This window comes from Chiloscyllium plagiosum, unplaced genomic scaffold (genome assembly GCF_037043375.1).
Source record: "Chiloscyllium plagiosum isolate Xiang-an unplaced genomic scaffold, Cpla_swu_hap1 HiC_scaffold_43, whole genome shotgun sequence".
In the NCBI taxonomy this organism is placed as follows: domain Eukaryota; kingdom Metazoa; phylum Chordata; class Chondrichthyes; order Orectolobiformes; family Hemiscylliidae; genus Chiloscyllium; species Chiloscyllium plagiosum.
In genome coordinates this window covers 27,586,535-27,614,038 of record NW_028270181.1, presented here as the reverse complement: position 1 = coordinate 27,614,038, position 27,504 = coordinate 27,586,535, and the positions used below count along the sequence as shown (strand labels likewise).

The following is a 27,504-nucleotide window of genomic DNA, read 5'->3' as shown; positions in this document are numbered from 1 at the left end:
GGTTAGCCTGACAATGGAGTCGGTGTTTTAATATCAAGCTTATCAAAGAATTTCATAATCTGAAAGAGCTCTGACCAGTTAGCCCTCAGTAAGCTGCATCGACTGTCTTTGCAATGGTGGCAGATATCACCCTGTGTCTCATGTTTGGATTGTTTTAGGGTGATGCTGGAGTCACCGGGCGGAAAATCATTGTGGACACGTATGGGGGATGGGGAGCTCATGGTGGCGGTGCCTTCTCAGGCAAGGACTACACGAAGGTTGACCGATCGGCTGCCTATGCTGCTCGCTGGGTGGCCAAATCCCTCGTAAAGGCCGGACTCTGCAAACGTGTCTTGGTGCAGGTAAGGACTGAGTGGTGTGGACACTCCAGTCTCGGAATGCATGATGTGAGACTTTGGGATGATAAGTACCTCTCCATGATATTATTCTGTTTCCCCATCTAACTAAGGGATTTATTAGTCTTACTTTGAACAGATTCAAGCTTCCACTAAATTAATGGAGACATACCATGGTGAACAACTGAGCTTTAACAGAGTACTGTTAGTTCGAGACCATGTGGTTTTGGCTAATGAAGGGAGTTTAGTCCATAAACTGGGCTGCATTGAGCATTGAAGAATAAATAATGTTGGTACTCGCAAAATCTCCCTTTTTAAAATGCTTAAGTCTGTGATTTTTGCATTATTTAGAGTCTGTGTATCAGAATGTTTCTTTTTGTGGGATGTGGACTTTGCTGGTGAGGTCAGTATTTGTTCTCTACCTTTAATTGCCCTTGGAGTGAGAGGTGGAAATGTGTTGCTGGAAAAGCGCAGCAGTTCAGGCAGCATCTAGGGAACAGGAGAATCGACGTTTCGGGCATTTCTCCTGTTCCCTGGATGCTGCCTAACCTGCTGCGCTTTTCCAGCAACACATTTCCATCTCTGATCTCCAGCATCTGCAGACCTCACTTTCTCCTTGGAGTGAGAGGGCCACTTAAGAGGCAACCACTTTCCTTTTGGAATATTGTGTGCAATTCTGGTCTCCTTCCTATCGGAAGGATGTTGTGAAACTTAAAAGGGTTCAGAAAAGGTTTACAAGGATGCTGCCAGGGTTGAAGGGTTTGAGCTACAGGGAAAGGCTGAATAGGCTGGGGCTGTTTTCCCTGGAGTGTCAGAGGCTGAGGGGTGACCTTATAGAGGTTTACAAAATCATGAGGGCCATGGACAGGATAAATAGACAGCATCTATTCCCTAGGGCGGGGGAGTCCAAAACTAGAGGGCATGGTTTAAGATGAGAGGGGAAAGATTTAAAAAGGATCGAAGGGGCAACTTTTTCACACGTGTATGGAATGAGCTGCCAAAGGAAGAAGTGGAGGCTGGTACAATTACAACATTTAAAAGGCATTTGTAAGGGTTTATGAATAGGAAGGGTTTAGAGGGATATGGGCCAAGGGCTGGCAAATGGGTTTAGATTAGTTAGGATATCTGGGGAGCAGATTTTATTCTTTAAAGATTCACCCTTGACCAGATAGATTTTTGTATCACAATTGGTGATGTCATTGAAACAAGGTTTCCATTCCAGATTTTAAGCTGTGAAATTCCACCAGCTGTCATATTGACATATGTCTCAGAGTTTTAACTCAGGCCTCTGGATTGTGATTCCAGTGACATGAGCCGACAGTAGTGCCCTAGAGACTCCTCACTGGGAGCTGATTAGCAGAAAATGGTAACCATGAGAGGGTAAACATGCATCTCCTTCTGAATAGATGCTCTCCTTATCCTGTAGGCACTTGCGTAGTGTCATCAAGGCAGACATTCCAGAATTTTGTAACAGTGACAGTGAGAAAGATGGAGATACACATCAAATTCAGAATGGATCTGAGTTTGAGGAAATGTTTGCAAATGTGTATTTGTGCAAGTCATAGTCGTAGAATTGTACAGCATGGAAACAGACCCTTCAATCCTACTCGTCCATGCCAAGCAGATATCCTCAATTAATCTAATCCCATTTACCGGCATTTGGCCCATATCCCTCCAAACCCCTCCTATTCATATACCCAACCAGATATAAGGTTGCGATGCATGTGTATTTGTGGATGGAAGTGAGTGCATTCTGATTCTGTGTGTGTGTGTGTGTGTGAAGTTGTGTGTATGTATGTGTGTGTGTGTGTGTGAAGGTGTGTGTGTGTGTGAAGTTTGTGTGTGTGTGTATGTGAAGGTGTATGTGTGTATGTGAAGTTGTGTTTGTGTGTGCTTGTGAAGTTTGTGTGTGTGGGTGTATGTAAAGGTGTGTGTGTGTGAAGGTATGTGTGGTGTGTGAAGGTGGGTGTGTGTGAAGGTGTGTGTGGCTAGTGTGTGAAGCTGGGTGGGTGTTTGGGTGGTGTGTGAAGCTGGGTGTGTGGGTGGTGTGTGTGTGAAGCTGGGTGTGTGGGTGGTGTGTGTGAAGCTGGGTGTGTGGGTGGTGTGTGTGTGAAGCTGGGTGTGTGGGTGGTGTGTGTGAAGCTGGGTGTGTGGGTGGTGTGTGTGAAGTTGGGTGTGTGGGTGGTGTGTGTGAAGCTGGGTGGGTGGTGTGTGAAGCTGGGTAGGTGTGTGAAGCTGGGTGGGTGTGTGGGTAGTGTGTGTGTGAAGCTGGGTGGGTGTGTGGGTTGTGTGTGTGTGTGTGAAGTTGGGTGGGTGGTTGTGTGTGTGTGTGTGTGTGTGAAGCTGGGTGGGTGGTTTTGTGCATATGTGTGTGTGTGGTCTATGAAGCTGAGTGAGTGTGTGGGTGGTGTGTGCGTGCGTGTGTGTGTGAAGCTGGGTGGGTGTGTGGGTGGTGTGTGTGTGTGTGACGTTGGGTGGGTGGTTTTGTGTGTGTGTGTGTGTGTGTGTGTGTGTGTGAGAAGCTGGGTGGGTGGTTTTGTGTGTGTGTGTGTGTGTGAAGCTGGGTGAGTGTGTGGGTGGTGTGTGTGGGTGTGTACTGAAAATGTGTTGCTGGAAAAGCACAGCAGGTCAGGCAGCATCCAGGGAACAGGAGAATCGACGTTTCGGGCATAAGCCCTTCTTCAGGAAGGTGTGTTGGTGGTCTGTGTGTGTGAAGCTGAGTGGGTGTGTGTGTGTCCGTGTGTGTGAAGCTGGGTGGGTGTGTGGGTGGTGTGTGTATGAAGCTGGGTGGGGTGTGTGGGTGGTGTGTGTGTGAAGCTGGGTGCGTGGTTGTGTGTGTGTGGTGTGTGAAGCTGAGTGAGTGTGTGGGTGGTGTGTGTGTGTGTCTGTGTGTGTGAAGCTGAGTGGGTGTGTGTGTGTCTGTGTGTGTGAAGCTGGGTGGGTGTGTGGGTGGTGTGTGTGTGAAGCTGGGTGGGGTGTGTGGGTTGTGTGTGTGTGAAGCTGGGTGGGTGTGTGGGTTGTATGTGTGTGTGAAGCTGGGTCGGGTGTGTGGGTTGTGTGTGTGTGTGTGTGTGAAGCTGGGTGGGGTGTGTCGGTAGTGTGTGTGGGTAGTGTGTGTGTGAAGCTGGGTGGGTGTGTGGGTGGTCTGTGTGTGTGTGAAGCTGGGTGGGGTGTATAGGTGGTCTGTGTGTGTGAAGCTGGGTGGGGTGTGTGGGTGGTCTGTGTGTGTGAAGCTGGGTGAGGTGTGTGGGTGGTCTGTGTGTGTGTGTGAAGCTGGGTGGGGTGTGTGGGTGGTGTGTGTGTGTTTGTGAAGCTGGGTGGGGTGTGTGGGTGGTGTGTGTGAGAAGCTGGGTGGGTGTGTGGGTGGTGTGTAGGTGATGTGTGTGAAGCTGGGTGGTGTGTGGGTGATGTGTGGTAAGCTGGGTGGGTGTGTGGGTGTGTGTGTGTGAAGCTGGGTGGTGTGTGTGTGTGAAGCTGGGTGCTGTGTATGTATGTGTGAAGCTGGGTGAGTGTATGGGTGGTATGTATATGTGTGAAGCTGGGTGTGTGTGTGTGTGTATGTGTGAAGCTGGGTGGGTGTGTGAGTGGTGCGTGTGAAGCTGGGTGGGTGGTGTGTGTGTGTGAAGCTGGGTGGGTGTGTGGATGATGTGTGTGAAGCTGGGTGGGTGTGTGGGAGGTGTGTGTGTGCCTGTGTGAAGCTGGGTGGGTGGTGCGTGTGAAGCTGGGTGGACCGTGTGTGTGTGTGTGTGTATGTGTGAAGCTGAGTGGGTGTGTGGATGGTGTGTGGTGGGTGGGGCGTGTGTGTGTATATGTGAAGCTGGGTGGGTGAGTGGGTGGTGGGTGGTGGGCGGTGTGTGTGTGTGTGTATGTGTGAAGCTGGGTGGGTATGTGGGTGGTGCGTGTGAAGCTGGTTGGGTATGTGGGTGGTGCATGTGCTTGTCTGCGATTGCCTGAACTGACATTTGCAGTTGTCACTTTTGCTCTCCCATTTTGAGGTGGTTTTTAGCTGTGCCGTGTGACAGCTCCAGTGAAGCAGTTCTCTCACTGTAAATCTCCAGGTCGCCTATGCCATCGGGGTCGCTGAGCCACTCTCTATCTCTGTTTTCTCGTACGGAACCTCACAACTGGGCGACAAAGCATTGATGGAAATTGTGAAAAATAACTTTGACCTACGACCTGGAATGATTGTCAGGTAAAAATAAGCTGCTACCTTCAGTTCTGGGAGCGAAAGGTGAGGATTGATGACCATTTCCTGACTTGTTCAATGCAGTGTTCGAGTGATGAGTAGATTAGATCAGATTCCCTACAGTATGGAAACAGACCATTTGGCCCAACAAGCCCACACCGACCCTCTGAGGAGTAACCCACCCAGACCCATTCCCCAACCCTGTATTTTATCCCTGACTAATGCACCTAACACTATGGGCAATTTAGCATGACCAACTCACCTGACCTGTACATCTTTGGATTGTGGGAGGAAGCGTTATTGTCGTGAGGCACTAGATATAATTTCACTGAAAAACCTGCCCTCTCCTGTCCACTCCCTGATGTGTACAGCCTACTCTTCAGCCTGGACTTATCAAATTGGTCTTGGATTTCAAAAAGGAATCAGCCTCCAGTTTGAGGCTACCCTTGTAGATGGCACTACTGCCATCCATAACAACTGGCAAATTTACAGAGAATCCATTTCTCGGTCTTCGACCTCCCAATGCCTCATTCAATTAAACGTTTCCCTTCCTTCATCCCCGGGCCTGGAATGGGGGATTACTTTAATCAAGACCGGGATCAGGAGCCTTTTGCCAGATCTAGGAGTTCCAGGAACTAGATCCAGGGATAGGGAAGAATGCGGATGAAAGAGAACTGGGGATGTTGCAAGGGAGGACAGGGGATGCAATACAAATCTGTCTTCAGAGGAATACTCAGTTCACTGAGATCAGAGAAATCTTTCAATCACCGAGGTAATGAATTCCCTGCAATTGAATGTGGAATTTCTAACTTAAGGCTGCGTAGATTCAGGAGCTATTATAATTGCAAGCACTGTAATTGTTATTGTAATTAACACTGTTAGCTTGCTCCACCATTCAATACAAGAATGACTGATTGGTTATAGTGTCATCTCCATCTTCCCTCCTACCCCATTCAGTTTTGACACCCTTATCAGTTATTATAAAGCAAGCCCTTTAGAAGTCACCAGCTTAGAACAGGTACATTTGGAAAACTCCATTAAACAGTAAGAAAAAGAGACCAAGGGGTCAAATGGAGTAAAAACAAAATTCACTTGCACATCAGAAAAATCTTGAACTTTTTAGAAACAATTGAATGCCCATTTCTTCAGAGAGTAAAAAGATAATTCCGTATGCATGAACTAAGACGGTATTTCGGCAGGAGAATGGGGGGGGGGGGGGGGGGGTGCATGAGCTGAATTGTTCATTCGGAGAGCTGGTACAGACAGGCTGGGCTGCATGGCCCCTTCCTGTGCCATAACTGGGCTGTCATTTAGGTCTGTTTTTGTGATCTTGTATCAGACAAAAAAAATGTTTCCTTTTCCAGGGACCTCAACTTGAAGAAACCAATTTACCAAAAAACAGCTTGCTACGGTCATTTTGGCAGGAGTGAATTCCCTTGGGAAGAGGTCAAGAAGCTGAATTACTGATGTATCCCAGCCTGGTCCTGAAGCCACTGCTGCTGCTGTCCATTGCGGTGAACTACAGAGGGGTAATTTGTCCTGAAATTCCATGACAGACTGGCTTCTGCCGGTCCATGTCAGATCCTTGCCTCCAGGAGGGACCAAATCACAATCAGTGGGAAGAATTTAATCGTCAGTAATAATGCCACGTTGGAGAAGAGTTTCCTGGGAGTTTACATGGAGAGTTCTGTTATTCTTTGCATTGCTGTCGTTTACAGAACCGTAACAAGCTCCTCTTCCTGTCATAGGGATAGGCACCACCAAAATTCCACAAATCTGAACTGTAGCTTCAGCCCAGTACCTCCAAGCCTGGTGACGTGAGACAGAACCCAATACTGAACCACAAAGTGACCAAAATGACAGATGCTAATACTTACATTCCCTGAGGGTGGAGTGTTGAGGTGCAAAGCTGCATCCTACTGTCAATGGCATTTCAATTCTGTTCTTGATGACCCCATCTCACAAAACAAGGGAACATTCCTCTCTCCTCTGTGTTTGAGGGGTGAAATCGGTGCACCCTGAAATTTGTCCTTCAAGTTCCCTGGACATCCTGTGCAGCATGCAGTTAGTGCTAAAATAAGGTTGGGATCAAATCTGGCCTCCCTGCCCCTAAAGAAACCATAACCTGCCTTAAAGTAGAAATCCGTGACTTACAATTCATGGCAACATTTTGAATTTGGAGCAAGGGTATGACATTTGCCCCCACAGCCATTTGACAGGATTGTGGCTGAATAATTGTGAGCTCAGCTTTTCTGGTTGTCCCTAATACCCTGAATCTGGCCAGCTCTACCTTAAAGAACACTCAGTGATCTTACCTCCACTGTTCTCTAGGAAAGAAAATTCCAAGGACCTCATGGATCTCTGGGAGAAAAAAAACCTCTTCTTCATTTTAAGTTTAAAACTGGAGGCCCCAGATTTCAAAGCTCTGCACCACCCACCTCTGTCCCCCCCCCCCACCCCCCGACCCCCCTCAAGTTCTAACCTCTCCCACAAGGGGAAACATGCTTTCAGTATCTTCCAGAGCAACCCCTCAGGTTCCATTCTGCTTCGATGAGACCAGCTCTCATTCCTCTAACTCCTGTTTACCTACACAGCTTCTGACAACATTCCTCACTTCATGATTTGCAGGACATTATTTCAAGTGAACCAGTCCAAGCCTCCGTCAAAGCAGATAGACTGAGACAAGCTGTGTAACTGGATGGAATTCACATTTCCCAAACTCATCAGGAGTTACTCTGGCTTCTTTAGTTCTACATTGTGTTTCCTTCTCAAGTTTAACTTGTATCTGGTCACATAGTCTGGCTCCGAGCCGGGCCATTTTGAGAATATTCAGCTCAAGTGCACGGGTCCACTCCAGTTTTGGCGGCTGTTCCCTTGCAGTGTCAGTCCTGGATCATTTCCAACACTCTCACTGCTGAATCACAGGGCTGCAGGGCTAGGGCTCACTCCAAAGACTGGAGCATTGCATCCACATTGCCACCTCTGTTCAATACTGAGGGAGAAGCCATATCCTTTCACCTTTGACACCAGGTCCTGTCTGCTCACTCAGGTGGACGCAAAAGATCCTGTGGCAGAACTCATAGAGGAATGGAGTGCGCTTTGATGTTCTAGCCAATATTTTTCCCTCAACTAACACAGTACTTTCATCATTATCTCATTGCTATTTGTAATTGATTGCTGCATTTCTTACACTACTCCTTTAAAATTAAAACGTATTGGGACATCCTGTGAATATAAATAGCAGAACAGAAAAACAATCTTTCTTTCTTATCTTAATCCACAAAAAAAATGCAATCAATTGCTACAATTCCAGTCTTCCTGTTGCTTTATGACTCTCCCATTCTTCTTATTTTGTTCATTATTTAATGTTAACTTATATTCTGGCTGAATCTAATGAGTCTTTCCATGCCTCTAATCTCCTACTATTTTCCTTCTACCTCTTTCCACTTGCCTTTTTTAACAAAAATGTTGGATTTTGATTTATTTCTGAACTGATAATTGCAGTGCAAAGCGGAAAAGATTGTCTCTGTTATATTGCAGCAGTGGCTAAATCAAGTCTGTGATTTAATTCAAATCTCCAAAGTCATTTCAAAGCATTTGGAAATTAAGTGTTGGATCAATGTGCCTGGTATCGAGATGTGTGAAATGCTTGGGGGATTTGACTATGGGGAGCTGTGCACCCCGCGGAATCTTCCTAATAAATGGATGGAAAACTGAGCTGGGTCCTTGGATCTCCGTGTCCACATTCCCACTGCTCAAAGTTCTGTGGCAGGGTCACTCCTTTACAAAATTCCACATCATAAAGCTTTACTTTGTATAGCAAAACATCACAGCAAAATAAGATGCTGATTGGTTGACTAATCAATTCCAATTGCCATGGAGAAAATGAGAGATAGGTTCCTCAATCTTTCAGGGGAACCTGAGAGATTTTTAAAAAATCAATAAAAGACAAGCTCTAAATGTATTCCTTTTGCCAACCAATCAGTACTCTTTTCTCCTAAAGCATAAGTTGCTGTGATCATTTGAAAGTTAGCATTCTTGCATTTGTCCCGCGGCAAGTTTCAGTTGCACGTCCCTTTCCTCAGTAATTTGAGGACTTGAGCTATAGGGAGAAGCTGAACAGGCTGGGGCTATTTTCCCTGGAGCGTCGGAGGCTGAGGGGTGATCTTATAGAGGTTTACAAAATTCTGAGGGGCATGGATTGGGTAAATAGGCAAAGTCTTTTCCCTGGGGTCGGGGAGTCCAGAACTAGAGGGCATTGGTTTAGGGTGAGAGGGTAAAGATATAAAAGAGACCTAAGGGGCAACGTTTTCACGCAGAGGGTGGTACAGGTATGGAATGAGCTGCCAGGGGAAGTGGTGGAGGTTGGTACAATTGCAACATTTAAGAGGCATTTGGATGGGTTTATGAATAGGAAGGGTTTGGAGGGATATGGGCCGGTTGCTGGCAGGTGGAACTAGATTGGGTTGGGATAGCTGGTCGGCATGGATGGGTTGGACCGAAGGGTCTGTTTCCATGCTGTACATCTCTATGACTCTAATAGTCAAGATCTGTACAACTAAGTGAAATTGAAATAACCTTTCCTATTTATGACAGTCTAAGATCCCATCAACACATCCAGGTGGTGCCAAGTTACATTTCGTTCAGTTTCCACTTTTAACAATGAGGAAACAATCCCAGAAAACCAGAGTAAACTCCACCTCCCTTCCGTGCTAAAGTTGCCTTCTCTCACCCAATGGGAAATGCCTGAGTCACATGGCAAGCATCACTTCGATGCTTGCCTCGGCTGCTTGAAGAAACATTGGAAAAAGAGTTCCTTTGCAACAGAATATGGAAGTGGAGTGAGCCATTAAAGGATTCCAGGATTCAAAGAAAGTTCGGAATGATCTCTTTCAAACATGCTCGAGACTCACTGGAGTTTCTAATATGCCCCCCACCCTGCTCCAGTGTCAAGGCTTCTCATAAGAAGCAAAAAATTCCAAGCACTACCCCTGCTAACCCCTTAGATGGCTCCAGAATTGCACCAAGAGAGATCATTATTTATCCAAAGTTCCTCTACCCACACTCTGAGGCGATTGAAAATTGATGGGGATGTATCTTTTATTAAAAGAGACAAGAGTATTTTGGGAAAACCATTGAGTGTGCAAAATACAAAACATGCGCACCCATTTGTTGCTTCGTCCTTCAGCAGCATGTTCTTGCTTTAGGAGATACAGGTCATTTTGCCAATTATTGAATAAAATGAATTCTGGTGGACGTGAACTTGGCTACAAAATACAGAGCTACCTTCGAGTCAGAGTCTAATTTGCACTAGAATTGGAATCCCTACAGTGTGGGGAAAGGCTCTTTGGCCCAACCAGTCCACACCGACCCTCTGAAGAGTATCCCACCCAGACCCATTCCCTTACATTTTCCCCTGACTAATGCACCTAACCTACACATCCCTGAACACTACAGGCATTTTAGCATGGCCAATTCACCTGACCTGCACACCTTTGGACTGTGGGAGGAAACCGGAGCACCCGGAGGAAACCCACGCAGATACAGGGAGATTGTGTAAACTCCACACAGACAGTTGCCTGAGGCTGGAATCAAACCCAGGTCCCTGGCGTTGTGAGGCAGCAGTGATAACCACTGAGCCACTGTACTGCCCCAAATTTTATCACTAATTTGACCATTTACTTTAAAGTTCTTGGATGAACAAAGCAAGGCCAAATGATTGCACATTTCTACTGGAAAAGCTGCTGATATGGGAACTCAGAAATGGTATCAAAGCAAAATAATAGGAAGCTGTATATATGGAGACCAAATCTTCCAATCACGCAACATAATTTGCCTTAGTTACCATGAATGTTCAATATTTTGCACACTCCTCATGAACCTAGGGGTCAAAAGAACTTATCAGGCGTCAGATCGAACATGATGGACTTTAGCTGTGAACGTCTGCAAGGTGTCACAAAGCAGTGAGCACCTGGCAGTTGTCCAAGAACGGCATTGGTACAGCTTGGAAGAAAGCAGCCTTTGTACCAGCCTGCTTGAGCAGGAAACATGGCATCATATGAGGGATGCAGATGGCGCAGTCAGGGGTGTCTCACAAGAATGTTAATACACCTCTTTCAAAAAACAAATTACTGATGCTCATAAATAATATATTTATTATTGAATAGGTTGAAGTCTTCATTTTGTGTGGAAAATTGGCACATTTTCCACAGCCAATACACAAGTCAGGGTTAATGTTTCTATCTCTTCCTCCCAGTCTTCACCAGCATGGGCTACTGAATAAAAACATAGACAAATAGCTCAACAACTCTTTTATTGATGCTCTCTTGGGACACATTTTCCCTCACATGTTCATACCAATCCAATTGCTCAAATAGGCACTAAGTCTTCTGGCAAAATATCTGATTCCTGAAGAAGGGCTTATGCCCAAAACATTGATTCTCCTGCTCCTCGGATGCTGCCTGACCTGCTGGGCTTTTCCAGCTCCACACTCTCGACTCATCTCCAGCATCTGCAGTCCTCACCTTCTGCTGGCAAAATATCATGACCATCATGGACACTGTTAAATTTCACGTGGAATCTTCAGGGTATTGAGGTAATTGTCTTTGTTTTCCTTCTCTAACTCCTTTCACCTCTCTATCTTTTATAATCTCTATTTTTTTTTTAACGGTTACTCCATATTTTCTCTCTTTTCTCCACTTGAACATTTTTTGATTTACTTTGGAACATAGGAACAGGAGTAGGCCATTCAGCCCATTTGTCCATACAATCATGGCTGATTGAACACTTCAATGTCATTTACTGACACTAGCCCTGTAATCCTTCACAGAATTGATAATAAAAAATTTATCAACCTCTACTATAACTATACACAAAGACTGAGCTTCCACAGCACCCCAATTCCAAAGATTCACTTCTATCTCTGAGTTAAAATCATCTTTCCTCATCTCAGTCCTAAATGGCATTCCACTTACTTTGAAATTGGTTCTAGTCTCTGCAGCCAGGGGGAAACCTTGCCTACATTTACCCTGTCTCTGTCACTAAATATTCTGGAGGTTTCAACAAGATCATTGCTAAATACTCCAGAGAGTACAGCTCCAGTTTGCCCAATCTCTCTTTGTTGGACAGTCCTGCCAGCCTTTGTTTAAAACATATTCTCTCCTGACAGTTTTGCCAAATCCTCCGCAAAAATTTAAACATTTATTATTTTCTTCTAACGCGTCACACACAACTTCATTTGTTTAATTGGCCCTGTCTCAAGCTCACTCTCAGTCTCTGCCTCAGGCTCAATGTTGGTGTCCATTTTATGACCTTCTGATCTTTTTTTAATCCAATGCCAATATTTTCCGACTCCATGTCATTACCTTTGTGCCTGCATCAGCCAATCCATTGCTATTATCACTTATATGTTTGATAACCACCCACCAAACAACCTTCCATCCTTCACCCTTAAAAACCTTCAGCTCATCTGATCTAATTTGTCTATCCTACGCTAGGTCCCACCTGTCCATACTCCTGGCTTCACTACTTCAAGCAAGCTTGAATCGTGTGTTTGCTTTTTTCCACTACAGTCTTTCATTTCCCTCACTGTAACCTGTTTAAAAGCTTTACAGCTAACTTGCTTTTCTTGCAAACTCTTTCCCTCTGGCGCCCACCATGCCTTCAGACACAAATGCCCCAATCTCTGGAATTCCTCCCTTAAATTGCTCGGTCTTTTTTTTACAACACAGTGATAAACCCTTCTGTTAATTAAACCAAACACCCAGAAAAGTTCACCTCACCTCGTAATTTGTTAAAGTATGAGTCACAGATAACTCCCAAATTCGCTATATAAAGAAAATATCAATTTATTCTTTCAATCTAAAAGTGAACATCAAACAACTTTTCACAACTCTAAACCTCCTTTCCCTTAAATGCTGGCTATCTACCTCCCACTCTATAACAATAAACTGTTCCCATAAAAACCCCATGTTAAAATTACATCAACTTAATTTCAAAACTACACAGTAGCTGTTGTCATCGTTATCAGTCTTCGTCTGGCTAAAGATCCCCCGGGTCGTCTTCCATCTTTTGCTACAAAGATGTTTCATATGATAAAGGTACTTTTGAAAGAGAGTGTTTTGAATGGCAGTCTCTCTCGATGGCAGTTGGTCACTCTCACTGGCTAACTCTCAAAATGCCGGCTACTTTATACCCAAAACATTGGATCATTTCATTGGTTCAATGTTGTTAAAACATTAAATTCAAATTCAATTGGGTTTTAGTATCTTGGGGCATAATTTAAACTGATTGGTAAAATTTGAACTGTTGTGACAACATACCAGCCAAAAGTCAGATATTTGTTTCACAGTTAAGCGCTACATATGTTCAATTTTCCAGTACACTCTGAGACTGCTAGTCAGTCACATGACAGGTGGTGCATTCAATCTCTCTTAAAGGTATAGTCCACACCTTCAACTTCATAACACCTCACAATCTATGTCCATAGCCAAGCTTTTGACCATTGCTGCTTATCCCTTCTTATTTGGGCTCCACTTCCACTGTTTTAACTTCATGCTGCTGTGTCTAAATTGAAGGCTTTACTTGATTCTTACAATTGGGCATTAACCCTCAGAATTGCCTGGCCATAACATACCTCAGTACATTTGAGAGCACACACCGTGGAAGTCTTGTGATGCAGAGGATGTCTTTACCTCCAGGTTGAAGCCCTGCACATGGACTTGTTTGGTAGTGCATCTGTAGCCTGGCCAAGCGTGCTGATTTTCAGCCTACGTATCCTTTTAATAAGCAGATGGTCAGAGTGGGAGAGTTGCCTTGTCAGCCACATTACAGAAAGCAATAGCAAAGCACTATGGTACTTTATCTATGAGCATGGACCAAACCAATGGATGTTCACAGGGCAACTTTTGGAAATGAGGATGGAAGAAAAGGCAAACAGACCTGAGAGGGTGTCCTAGTGTATTTTAACTAGTGCTTGGAACAAGTTTAGGGCTTGGGCGATTGAGTGTGCAAACAATGGGCAGGAATTAAATCATCCCTTACATGTCAGCTGGTATTCCAATCTTTTCCAAATGCTGTTAACAATTGAACTATTTACAATAGCTTCATTAATTACGATAGAAAGGAAGGTCAAAGATATGCTAAATATAGAAGAGATTATAACTTGTTCAGTGCTCTAAAGCTTAAAGAACCCTTTCTACAACAGTGATTAAAAGTGTGGTTTCTTCACAATTTACTTCAACAAGGAAAATCAGTAAACAGTTGAATATCATAGAATCACAACCACCCGATGAAGGAGCAGTGCTCCGAAAGCTAATTCTTCTAAATAAACCTGTTGGACTCTAACCTGGTGTTGCATGGTTTTTAACATAGAATCTCTACAGTGTAGGATTGGGCCATTAGTCCCAACAAGTCCACACTGACCCTCTGAAGAGTAACCCACCCAGACCCATTCCCCTACTCTATTACTCTACATATACCCCTGACTAACCTACACATTCCTGAACTCTATGGGCAATAACATAGTTGTATTAACCAGGCTAACAATGCAGGAAGCTTCCTCTCTCTAGCTCTGCCTTAAGAAGCCTCTACTGTTATTGTTCTGGTGCAATTTCTGTTTAAATGTCTGGCAGATGTTTTAGAAAAATTAGAAGAGATACAAAATCGAAAATTACATGCAGAGTGTGGGGTGTTCTTAGACTGGAACTTGTGCTGCCAATCAAGAGATTACCTCAATCTATTGTTTGGTTCCACTTCCTGTGGATGAAGAGGAAAAATAATTCCTCTTTCCTCCGAGGTCACTGGTTTATGATGCAGTCTATCCAGCAGGTGAGTTTATTTGTGCAGAGGAGTGAGATTTTGAGGAAGGAATTTCTTGCCTGGAATTTTTTGCCGAGAGTAAAATCTGATATTTAAAATCAGCTTTATTGTCACGTACAGTGAAACATTTACAAATTGCCACTTACGGAACCATCTTAGGTACAAGGATATTGAGGTCCAGAATCTTGATACAAAGCAGGAAAATAAAGAAAACAAAGTAAAGAATTTAACATTTGCTGCTCTCCTCAGTTGAATTTCTATTTTATTAAGTAGTTTGTCTAAGAGTTCTCTAATATATATTTTAAAAGTCCCCTTTAGCCCAGGTCATGTTAGGCTTAGATTTATTTTCCTCAATAGTGCAGTCACTTAAAAATAATGCAAAATGCTACATTTGGCAGGATCAAAGCAAGGATAGAGCAGCCCCGACAGAATAACACTTTGCAATATCCTTGATGACAATCTCTCTGAGCAGGGACAACACTTGTCACAGAGCCCAGAGTCAGGAGACAGAGCAAGAGAGAGAGAAAAAAGGAAAGCATTTAAAATGCCAAGGGACAGTAGGCTTTGGACTGAATGGGATTAGTGTAGTTTAGTCTTTGTTGATCACATAGTCATGGTGGGCCAAAAGGTATGTTTCTGCAATGAAAAGGGAAGAGAAAGTGCGAGAGGCTGTAAGAGATAGGGAATAAGTCAATGAACTGTGAAGGAGGTATTACAAATAAGGGGAAGTGATAGGTGAATGATTAAACAGTATTTTTAAAAACACATATTGTATATTGGTAGTGTGACATTAGTCATTCAAGTGCTGAGACATTGGTCGATAATGAGTCAAGCTCTTTTCCTGCTTTTTGTGATTGCCCTATTTCAACAGCAGTTCGAAGAATCAGAATGTGTCATTGTGGGAGATCCATCTAGCTGTAAAGATCAAAGCCACTCTATACCACAACACCAACCCTCCTGAACACCACAACACCAACCATCCTGTGTACCACAGCACCAACCATCCTATACACGACAACACCAACCATCCTGTACATCACAACACCAAACATCCTGTATACCACAACACCAACCATCCTGTACATCACAACACCGATCATCCTGTATACCACAACACCAACCATCCTGTACATCACAACACCAATCATCCAGTACATCACAACACCAACCACCATGTATACCACAACACTAACCATCCTGTATACCACAACACCAACCATCCTGTATACCACAACACCAAACATCCAGTACATCACAACACCAACCACCCTGTATACCACAACACTAACCATCCTGTACATCACAACACCAACCATCCTGTATACCACAACACCAAAAATCCTGTACATCACAACAGCAAACATCCTGTACATCACAACAGCAACCATCCTGTACATCACAACACCAACCATCCTGTACATCACAGCACTAACCATCCTGTATACCACAACACTAACGATACTGGATACCACAACACCAACCATCCTGTATGCCACAATACAAAACACCCTGTACACCACAACACCAATCATCCTGTATATCACAACACCAACCATCCTGTACACCACAACACCATTCTGTACATCACAACACCAAACATCCAGTACATCACAACACCAACCACCCTGTATACCACAACACTAACCATCCTGTACATCACAACACCAACCATCCTGTATACCACAACACCAAAAATCCTGTACATCACAACAGCAAACATCCTGTACATCACAACAGCAACCATCCTGTACATCACAACACCAACCATCCTGTACATCACAGCACTAACCATCCTGTATACCACAACACTAACGATACTGGATACCACAACACCAACCATCCTGTATGCCACAATACAAAACACCCTGTACACCACAACACCAATCATCCTGTATATCACAACACCAACCATCCTGTACACCACAACACCATTCTGTACATCACAACACCAACCATCCTGTACATCACAACAGCAACCATCCTGTACATCACAACACCAAACATCCTGTACATCACAGCACTAACCATCCTGTATACCACAACACTAACGATACTGTATACCACAACACCAACCATCCTGTACACCACAACACAAAACAGCCTGTACACCACAACACCAACCATCCTGTACATCACAACACCAACCACCCTGTATACCACAACACCAAACACCCTGTACACCACAACACCAACCATCCTGTACACCACAACACCAACCATCCTGTATACCACAACACCAACCATCCAGTACATCACAACACCAAACACCCTGTACACCACAACACCAACCATCCTGTATACCACAACACCAACCATCCTGTACATCACAGCACTAACCATCCTGTATACCACAACACTAACGATACTGTATACCACAACACCAACCATCCTGTATGCCACAACACAAAATACCCTGCACACCACAACACCAACCATCCTGTATATCACAACACCAACCATCCTGTACACCACAACACCAACCATTCTGTACATCACAACACCAACCATCCTGTATACCACAACACCAACCATCCTGTACATCACAACACCAAACACCCTATACACCACAACACCAACCATCCTGTATATCACAACACCAACCATCCTGTACATCACAGCACCAGCCATCCTGTACATCACAGCACCAGCCATCCTGAACAACACCAACCATCCCGTATGCCACACACACAAAACACCCAGTACACCACAACACCAACCATCCTGTACATCAGAACACCAACCATCCTGTACGCCATAACACCAACCATCCTGTATACCGCAAGAGCAAACATGCTGTACATCACAACACCAACCATCCTGTACATCACAACGCAAACCATCCTGTACACAACACCAAACCTGCTGTACATCACAACACCAACCATCCTGTGTACCACAGCACCAATCATCCTATACATCACAACACCAACTATCCTGTATACCACAGCACCAACCATCCTGGATACCACAACACCAACTATCCTGTATGCCACAACACCAAACACCCTGTACACCACAACACCAACCATCCTGTACACCACACCACCAATCATCCTGTATATCACAACGCCAAACATGCTGTACACCACAACACAAAACAGCCTGTACACCACAACACCAACCATCCTGTATACCACAACACCAACCATCCAGTACATCACAACACCAAACACCCTGTACACCACAACACCAACCATCCTGTACACCACAACACCAACCATCCTGTATACCACAACACCAACCATCCTGTACATCACAGCACTAACCATCCTGTACACCACAACACAAAACAGCCTGTACACCACAACACCAACCATCCTGTACATCACAACACCAACCACCCTGTATACCACAACACCAAACACCCTGTACACCACAACACCAACCATCCTGTACATCACAACACCAACCATCCTGTACACCACAACACCAACCATCCTGTATACCACAACACCAACCATCCAGTACATCACAACACCAAACACCCTGTACACCACAACACCAACCATCCTGTACACCACAACACCAACCATCCTGTATACCACAACACCAACCATCCTGTACATCACAGCACTAACCATCCTGTATACCACAGCACTAACGATACTGTATACCACAACACCAACCATCCTGTATGCCACAACACAAAATACCCTGCACACCACAACACCAACCATCCTGTATATCACAACACCAACCATCCTGTACACCACAACACCAACCATTCTGTACATCACAACACCAACCATCCTGTATACCACAACACCAACCATCCTGTACATCACAACACCAAACACCCTATACACCACAACACCAACCATCCTGTATATCACAACACCAACCATCCTGTACATCACAGCACCAGCCATCCTGTACATCACAGCACCAGCCATCCTGAACAACACCAACCATCCCGTATGCCACACACACAAAACACCCAGTACACCACAACACCAACCATCCTGTACATCAGAACACCAACCATCCTGTACACCATAACACCAACCATCCTGTATACCGCAAGAGCAAACATGCTGTACATCACAACACCAACCATCCTGTACATCACAACGCAAACCATCCTGTACACAACACCAAACCTGCTGTACATCACAACACCAACCATCCTGTGTACCACAGCACCAATCATCCTATACATCACAACACCAACTATCCTGTATACCACAGCACCAACCATCCTGGATACCACAACACCAACTATCCTGTATGCCACAACACCAAACACCCTGTACACCACAACACCAACCATCCTGTACACCACACCACCAATCATCCTGTATATCACAACACCAAACATGCTGTACATCACAACACCAACCATCCTGTATACCACAGCACCAACCATCCTGGATACCACAACACCAACCATCCTGTATGCCACAACACCAAACACCCTGTACACCACAACACCAACCATCCTGGACACCACAACACCAACTATCCTGTACATCACAACACCAAACACCCTGTACACCACAACACCAACCATCCTGTACATCACAACACCAATCATCCTGTATACCACAACACCAACCATCCTGTAAATCACAACACCAATCATCCTGTATACCACAACACCAACCATTCTGTACATCACAACACCAACCATCCTGTACACCACAACACCAACCATCCTGTATACCACAACACCAATCATCCTGTACATCACAGCACCAACCATCCTGTACATCACAACACCAAACATCCTGTATATCACAACACCAAACATCCTGTACATCACAACACCAAACATCCTGTACATCACAACACCAATCATCCTGTATACCACAACACCAATCATCCTGTACATCACAGCACCAACCATCCTGTACATCACAACACCAAACATCCTGTATATCACAACACCAAACATCCTGTACATCACAACACCAATCATCCTGTACATCACAACACCAAACATCCTGTACATCACAACACCAAACATGCTGTACATCACAACACCAAACATCCTGTATAGCACAGCACCAGCCATTCTGTATACCAAAACACCAACCATCCTGTATACCACAACACCAACCATCCTGTATGCCACAACACCAAACACCCAGTACACCACAACACCAAGCATCCTGTACATCACAACACCAGCTATCCTGTACACCACAACACCAACCAGCCAGTACACCACAACGCCAACCATCCTGTACATCACAACACCAACCATCCTGAACACTGGAACACCAACCATCCTGAACACTGGAACACTAACCATCCTGAACACTGGAACACCAACCATCCTGAAGACCACAACACCAATCATCCAGTACATCAGAACTCCAACCATCCTGTACATCAGAACACCAACCATCCTGTATGCTACAACACCAACCATCCTATACATCACAACACCAATCATCCTATACATCACAATGCAAACCATCCTGTATACCACAACACCAAACATCCTGTACATCACAACACCAACCATCCTGTACACCACAACACCAACCATCCTGTACAGCACAAGACCAACCATCCTGTACACCACAACACCAAACATCCTATATACCACAACACCAACCATCCTGTATACCACAACATGAACTACCCTGCATGCCACAAGACCAACCATCCTGTGTACCACAACACCAACCATCCTGTATACCACAACACCAACCATCCTGTACACCACAACACCAATCATCCTGCATACCACAACACCAATCATCCTGTACATCACAACACCAACCATCCTATATACCACAACACCAACCATCCTGCACACCACAACTCCAACCATACTGTACATCACAACACCAACCATCCTGTATACCACAACACCAAACATCCTGTACACCACAACACCAACCATCCTGTACATCACCACATCAAACATCCTGTATATCACAACACCAACCATCCTGTATACCACAACACCAACCATTCTGTATACCACAACACCAACCATTCTGTATACCACAACACCAACGATCCTGTGTACCACAACACCAACCATCCTGTACACCACAACACCAACCATCCTGTACATCACCACATCAAACATCCTGTATATCACAACACCAACCATCCTGCACATCACAACACCAACCATCCTGTATAGCACAAAACCAACATCCTATATACCACAACACCAACCACCCTGCACGCCACAAGACCAACCATCCTGCACACCACAACACCAACCATACTGTATACCACAACACCAACCATCCTGTGCACCACAACCCAACCATCCTGTACATCACAACACCAACCATCCTGTACATCACAACACCAACCATCCTGTATACCACAACACCAACCATCCTGTACATCACAACCCAACCATCCTGTACATCACAACACCAACCATCCTGTACATCACAACACCAACCATCCTGTATACCACAACACCAACCATCCTGTGCACCACAACCCAACCATCCTGTACATCACAACACCAACCATCCTGTACATCACAACACCAACCATCCTGTATACCACAACACCAACCATCCTGTACATCACACCAACTATCTTGTATACCACAACACCAAACATCCTGTACACCACAACACCAACCATCCTGTTCATCACAACACCAACCATCCTGTATACCACAACACCAACAATCCTGTATACTACAACACCAAACATCCTGTATACCACAACACCCATCATCCTGTATACCACAACACCAACAAGCCTGTATACCACAACACCAACCATCTGTACATCACAACACCAACCATCCTGTATACCACAACATGAACCATCCTGTACGCCACAACACCAACCATCCTGTACATCACACCAACTATCTTGTATACCACAACACCAAACATCCTGTACACCACAACACCAACCATCCTGTTCATCACAACACCAACCATCCTGTATACCACAACACCAACAATCCTGTATACTACAACACCAACAAGCCTGTATACCACAACACCAACCATCTGTACATCACAACACCAACCATCCTGTATACCACAACATGAACCATCCTGTACGCCACAACACCAACCATCCTGTATACCACAACATGAACCATCCTGTACGCCACAACACCAACCATCCTGTATACCACAACATGAACCATCCTGTACGCCACAACACCAAACATCCTGAACACCACAAATCCAACAATGCTGTACGCCACAACACCAACCATCGTATATACCACAACACCAACCATCCTGTACACCACAACATCAACCATCATGTACACCACAAATCCAACAATGCTGTATGCCACAATACTAACCTTCCTGTACACCACAACACCAACCATCCTGTATACCACAACATGGTGGCTCAGTGGTCAGCACGGCAGCCTCAGAGCTCCAGGAACCCGGGTTTGATTCCGGCCTAGTGCGACTGTCTGTGTGGAGTTTGCACATTCTCCCTGTGTCTGCTTGGTTTCCTTTGGGTGCAACGGTTTTCTCCCAGAGTCCAAAGGTGTGCACGTCATGCGAATTGGATATGCGAATTTCCCCTCATGTTAGGTGTTTTAGTCGGGGGTAAATATGTGGTAAGGGAATGGGTTTGGGTGGGTTACTCTTTGGAGGGTTAGTATGGACTTGTTGGGCTGAAGGGCCTGTTTCCACACTGTAGGGAATCTAATCGAATCTAATAAAGCCAACCATGCTGTGTAAGGCATAGGTCTGGGTGGAAGATGCTCTTTGGAAGGTCGATGTGGGCTTATTGGGCTGAATGGCCTGCTTCCACACTGCAGCAATTCTATGATTCCCTGAACATTTTTTGTAACATGCACGGTTTCAGTCCAGAAAAGGTTCACTCGACTGATCTGGGTATGGAGGGACTGTCTTATGAGGTGAGGTTTTGTAAATTGGGCCTGTATTCATTGAAGTGTCGGAGAATGAAAGGCAGCTTGGCTGAAACACTCAAGATTCTTAGAAAACTTTACAGGATAGATTAGATTAGATTAGATTAGATTAGATTACATTACAGTGTGGAAACAGGCCCTTCGGCCCAACAAGTCCACACCGACCCGCCGAAGCGCAACCCATCCATACCCCTACATTTACCCCTTACCTAACACTACGGGCAATTTAGCATGGCCAATTCACCTGACCTGCACATCTTTGGACTGTGGGAGGAAACCGGAGCACCCGGAGGAAACCCACGCAGACACGGGAAGAACGTGCAAACTCCACACAGTCAGTCGCCTGAGGCGGGAATTGAACCCGGGTCTCCGGCGCTGTGAGGCAGCAGTGCTAACCACTGTGCCACCGTGCCGCCCCACGGCAGCACGGTGAGCAGTTGTTTCCCATTATGGGAGAGTGTAGGACGAAAGGGCATAATCTTAGAGTAAGGCTTTCATGAGGATGAGGATGAATTTTTTGTTCAGACAGTTATGAATCGGGGAATTTTTTTACCACAGAGGGCTGTCAAGACTGGTCATAACTTAAATTCAAGGTTGAGTCAGACTGACTTTAATTTAGGGAATCAAGGGTTATTGGAAACAGACAGGAAAGTGGAGTTGTGGATTGCCAGATCAGCCATTTTCTCATTGAATGGCAGGATAGACTCAACAGGCTGAATGATCTCTTTCTGCCCTTATGGCCTTCCTTAAAGTGCCTACGTTGGTCCTGTCTACTATAGTAACCATTTCTCCAAAGACGGCCAGGGGGTGCCAGAGTGAGGTAACTGAGAGAAGACGAAGGCTTGACTACCTTAGGGAAAATCGAGGAAGAGCATGAGGAGTTGGTATCTTGGAGCAGGCGGGTGGGAAAGAATTTGGGACATTATCTTTGGAGGCTGCGCCACCGAAAGCCCAGAGGTGGGCAGCCCCACTTCCTTCCAACCCATTAGAAGCATTTTTTTAAAGACAATGGGCTGCCTCACTCCTGCCTCACATCACATGCTGTCTTGACATGGGCATTATCTTAATGTTATTGACAAGATCTGTAATGAGTTATGATTTGGAGGAGCTGATGTTGGATTGGGGGGTATAAAGTTGAAAATCATACAACTCCAGGTTATAGTCCAACAGGTTTATTTGGAAGCATTAGCTTTTGGAGCGCTGTTTCTGACGGAGCAGCACTCCAAATGCTAGGGCTTCCAAATAAACCTGTTGGACTATAACCTGGTGTTGTGTGATTTTTAACTTTGTACTGAATTATGTGGGGATGCAGGCAGGCTGACGACATTGATGTCTGACGTCTGAGAGTATGATGGCGGGGAACTGACTCCAGAGCCTTTTGTCATCCAGTATATAACCCAGTCATTGGTCGAATTGACTTGGATCTGTGTCTTATCAATGACTTCAGTTCCTAAGCTGAATTACTTCATAAGAATGTCGTTGATCAGTCAAACTAACATGGTGGCTTTAGCTCACTCACTGTCACCTTACACCATTCGCTCCATTTGGAATTAGAACAAAGAACAATGCAGCACAGGAACGGGCCCTTCGGCCCATCAAGCCTGTGCTGACACACTTTGCCCTTCCATACTAAAACTGTCTTCACTTACAGGATCCTTCTATTCCCTTCCTATTCATGTATTCATCCAGGTGCTTTTTGAATGTTGCTATTCTGTCTGCTTCCACCGCCTCCTCTGGCAGTGTGTTCCATGCACTCACCACCCTTTGTGTGAAAAACTTGCCTCAGACAGCTCTTTTAAACTCGCCCCAACCCCCACCTCCCTTGAACCTGTGCACCCAGTAGTTGACCTTTCCAACTTGGGGAAAAACCTCATACATCCCATTATGCCATTCACAATCTTATAAACGTCTATCGGGTCACCCTTAAACCTCCTGCATTCCAGTGAAAACAAACCCAGTCTATCCAACCTGTCTTCATAGCTAAGAACCTTATACCAGGTAACATCCCAGTAAATCTTTTCTGTACCGTCTCCAAAGCATTCTGCTCGCCATTGCATACAGTGTAGTGAGCAGAACTGTAAGCAATATTCCAAGTGTGGCCTAACTAAAGTTCTATAAAGCTGCAGCATAACTTGTCTGTCCTTATACTCAATGCCGGGAGAAGGGCTTATGCCCAAAACGTCGATTCTCCTGTTCCCTGGATGCTGCCTGACCTGCTGCGCTGTTCCAGCAACACATTTTCAGCTTATACTCAATGCCCCTTCCAATGAAGGCAAGCATGCCATAGGCCTTTTTTATTACTTTATCTAACTGCACTGCCACCTTCAGTGATCAGTGGACATGCACACCCAGATCCCTCTGCATATCAACACTCCAAAGGGTTCTGTGATTCACTGTATAATTTCCACCTGTACTTGACCTCACATTTGTCCAGCTTAAACTCTATCTGCCATTTTTCTGCCCATGCCTCCAACTGATCTATATCCTACTGTATCTTCTGACAATCCTCCTCATGATCTGCACCTCCACCAAGTTTTGTATCATCTGCACACTTAATAATTAGACCAGCTATGTTTTCCTCCAAATCATTTACATAGACCACAAACAACAGAGGTCCCAGCTCTGATCCTTGTGGAATACCACTAGTCACAACTCTCCATTCCAAACAGCATCCTTCCACTGCTTCCCGCTGACTCCTATGACTAAGCCAGTTCTGTATCCTTCTTGCCAACTCACCCCTGATGCTAAGTAACTTCACCTTTTGTACCAGCCTGCCATTAGGGAATTGTTATATCTCATGAAAGTACTAATTATGAATCTGCCTTGGTTCCAATTAGCACCACCTTAAATCCCTCATGATAGGGAGGATATTTCCCTCTGTAGTATTCTTTCACAGAACAAATTGTTACCCCTTTACCCCATTAGCAGTATTTGCGGCTATCTGGAACTCAGGAGCCAATCTGCAAATGTCAACTAATTCCTCTTATTGAGCAAGTGGTTACGACAAACCCAGTTCCTGCCATGATTGTAAAGTTCATTCTCTGTTCAAAGTTTCAGTGGTTAGCTCCTCAGAATGGAATGATAGTCTCATTCGAACAAACCAATACTCAAAGCTAACATTACCACATTATGAAGCTTAATCAATAGCAGCATTGCATTTAGCACATCTACAGTCAGTTTGATTAACCCTTTCCTTACAACATCGGTGCTGACTTTTTATAGAATAAATTCAGAATTAATTGCATTGTCTCGTTCCCCTCATTGTCCTGTATCTTCTGTTGTAAGGTCAGGTTTGGACTCTGATACATGAAAATTAATTTGCTTTAGATTAAATTTCCTACTGTGTGGAAACAGACCCTTCGGCCCAACCAACCCACACCAACCTTCTGAAAAGTAACCCACCATTTCCCTCTGACTAATGCACCTAACACTACGGGCAATTTAGCATGACCAATTCACCTGACCTGCACATCTTTAGACTGTGGGAGGAAACCGGAGCACCCAGAGGAAACCCACGCAGACACGAGGAGAATATGCAAACTCCACACAGACGGTCACCCGAACCTGGGACCCTGGTGCTGTGAGGCAGCAGTGCTAAACACTGAGCCATCGTGCCACCCCAGAAAAGATTTATAAGGTATAACTATGCAGAAGGGAACTGTGTAGACATGGTTCTTAGTCTATGTGATCAGTCGCACATGCTTAGATGCTATTCTTAGAATAAAATTATAGTTAACCCTTTCGTCCACATTTCTCCCTGAATTCACTCTTCCTACAAACTGGTAAGTCACAAATTATTAACAGTCTTCATCTTAAACTACTGTAAGCATCTCTTCAGCTTCGATGGCGTGAGGTTGTTTGGTGTATGTAACCTGTAATATTGGCAGCTCCTTTGCTTTGAGCTGAGTTTTCTGAGACTGTTGAAATACCGTTGGGGCTTCAGAAGGTCAGATATTCTCCTCCTTACCTTCACTTCAGTCTCAAGCACAGGGGAGAATGTTATTTTTTTTATTCTTTCAGGGAACTGGCTGGACCAGCATTTATTGCCTATACCTCATGGCGAATTCACCTTCTTGAACCGCTGCAGTCCACTTAGTGTAGGGACACCTCCAATGCTGTTAGGAAGGGAGCAGCAGGATTTTGACCCAATAACACTGATGGAGCAGCGATAAGTTTCTAAGTCAGGATGGTGAGTGGCTTGGAGGGGAACTTGGAGTTGGTGGTGCTCCCATGTATCTGCTGTTCCTGTCCTTCTAGATGGTAGATGTTGTGAGTTCAGAAGGTGCTGTCTCAGGAGTTTTGCAGTAATAGTATACACTGCTACTACTGAGCATCGGGAGGTGGAGGGAATGGATGTTTGTGGATGTGATGTTAATGAAGCGGGCTTCTTTGCCCTGGATGGTGTCAAACTTTGTGAGTGGTGGAGCTGGACTTATCCAGGCATATCTGTATGTAACTGTTGATATCACAATTGCTGCTGCACTTCATTGGCAGAATGGGAAGGCAAATTTACCTGTTTGTTGCCTTCTGCAACAGAAGGGTGAATCATAGGATCCCGACAGTGTGGAATCAAACCATTCAGCCCATCAAGTCCACACTGACCTTCCAAAGAGCATCCCACCTCATCCCATCCCCATAACCCTGTACTTGAATGGCCAATACACCTAGCCTGCACATCCCTGGACACTATGGGCAATTTAGCTCAGCCAATCCACCCTAACCTGCACATCTTTGGACTATGGAAGGAAACCAGAGCACCCAGAGGAAAGCCCACACAGACATGGGGACAATGTGCAAACAGCACACAGAGTCGCCCAAGGCTGGAATCAAACCTGAGTCGCTGGCACTGTAAGGCAGCGGTGTTAAACCACTGAGCCACTGTATCACCCCGATCCTCAAAATCTTCTCAAAAGACACAGCAGAGTCTTCACAGATATTGTTGTTGGAGTCCAAGGATATAGTACAATCCCAGACCTCTGCTTCCACTAAAGTTGATACAACTTACAGATCCATTCTCTGTCAATGTTCCGGAAAGGTCTGGAATGGCTAATTGTGGCTAATCTCGAGAGTTCTTGATGTGTCTTCAGTTGCTGTTTGCTGCCACCCCTCTGAAGGAAATGAAAGATCTTTGTTATCTTCCAATGGCCCTCAGGATTGAGACTCGACAGAAGAAACTGATTCATTGTGCACTGAGCCGATTTCAATGTCTCCTGTAACTGATAACTGAACAAAATTCAAGGTCATTCAAGCTTCTCTGTTAATGAAGAAGGGTAATATCTAGGGATGACCCACACAAAGTATCAATCATCTCTCTCTCATTATAACGA

The 27,504-nt window shown here is 44.9% G+C and overlaps 1 protein-coding gene across 1 annotated transcript in view; it reads left to right on the top strand.

Moving 5' to 3' along the window:
* LOC122541757 (S-adenosylmethionine synthase-like) overlaps positions 1-8,238 on the top strand; it is a 29,557-nt gene extending 21,319 nt beyond the window's left edge. Inside the window, exons 7-9 of the mRNA XM_043678702.2 lie at positions 159-341; positions 4,394-4,527; positions 5,886-8,238. Coding sequence (XP_043534637.1) covers positions 159-341; positions 4,394-4,527; positions 5,886-5,988 — 420 coding nt within the window. The 3' untranslated portion in view covers positions 5,989-8,238. The remainder of the gene's footprint in view (positions 1-158; positions 342-4,393; positions 4,528-5,885) is intronic.
* The last annotated feature ends 19,266 nt before the right edge of the window (positions 8,239-27,504 follow it).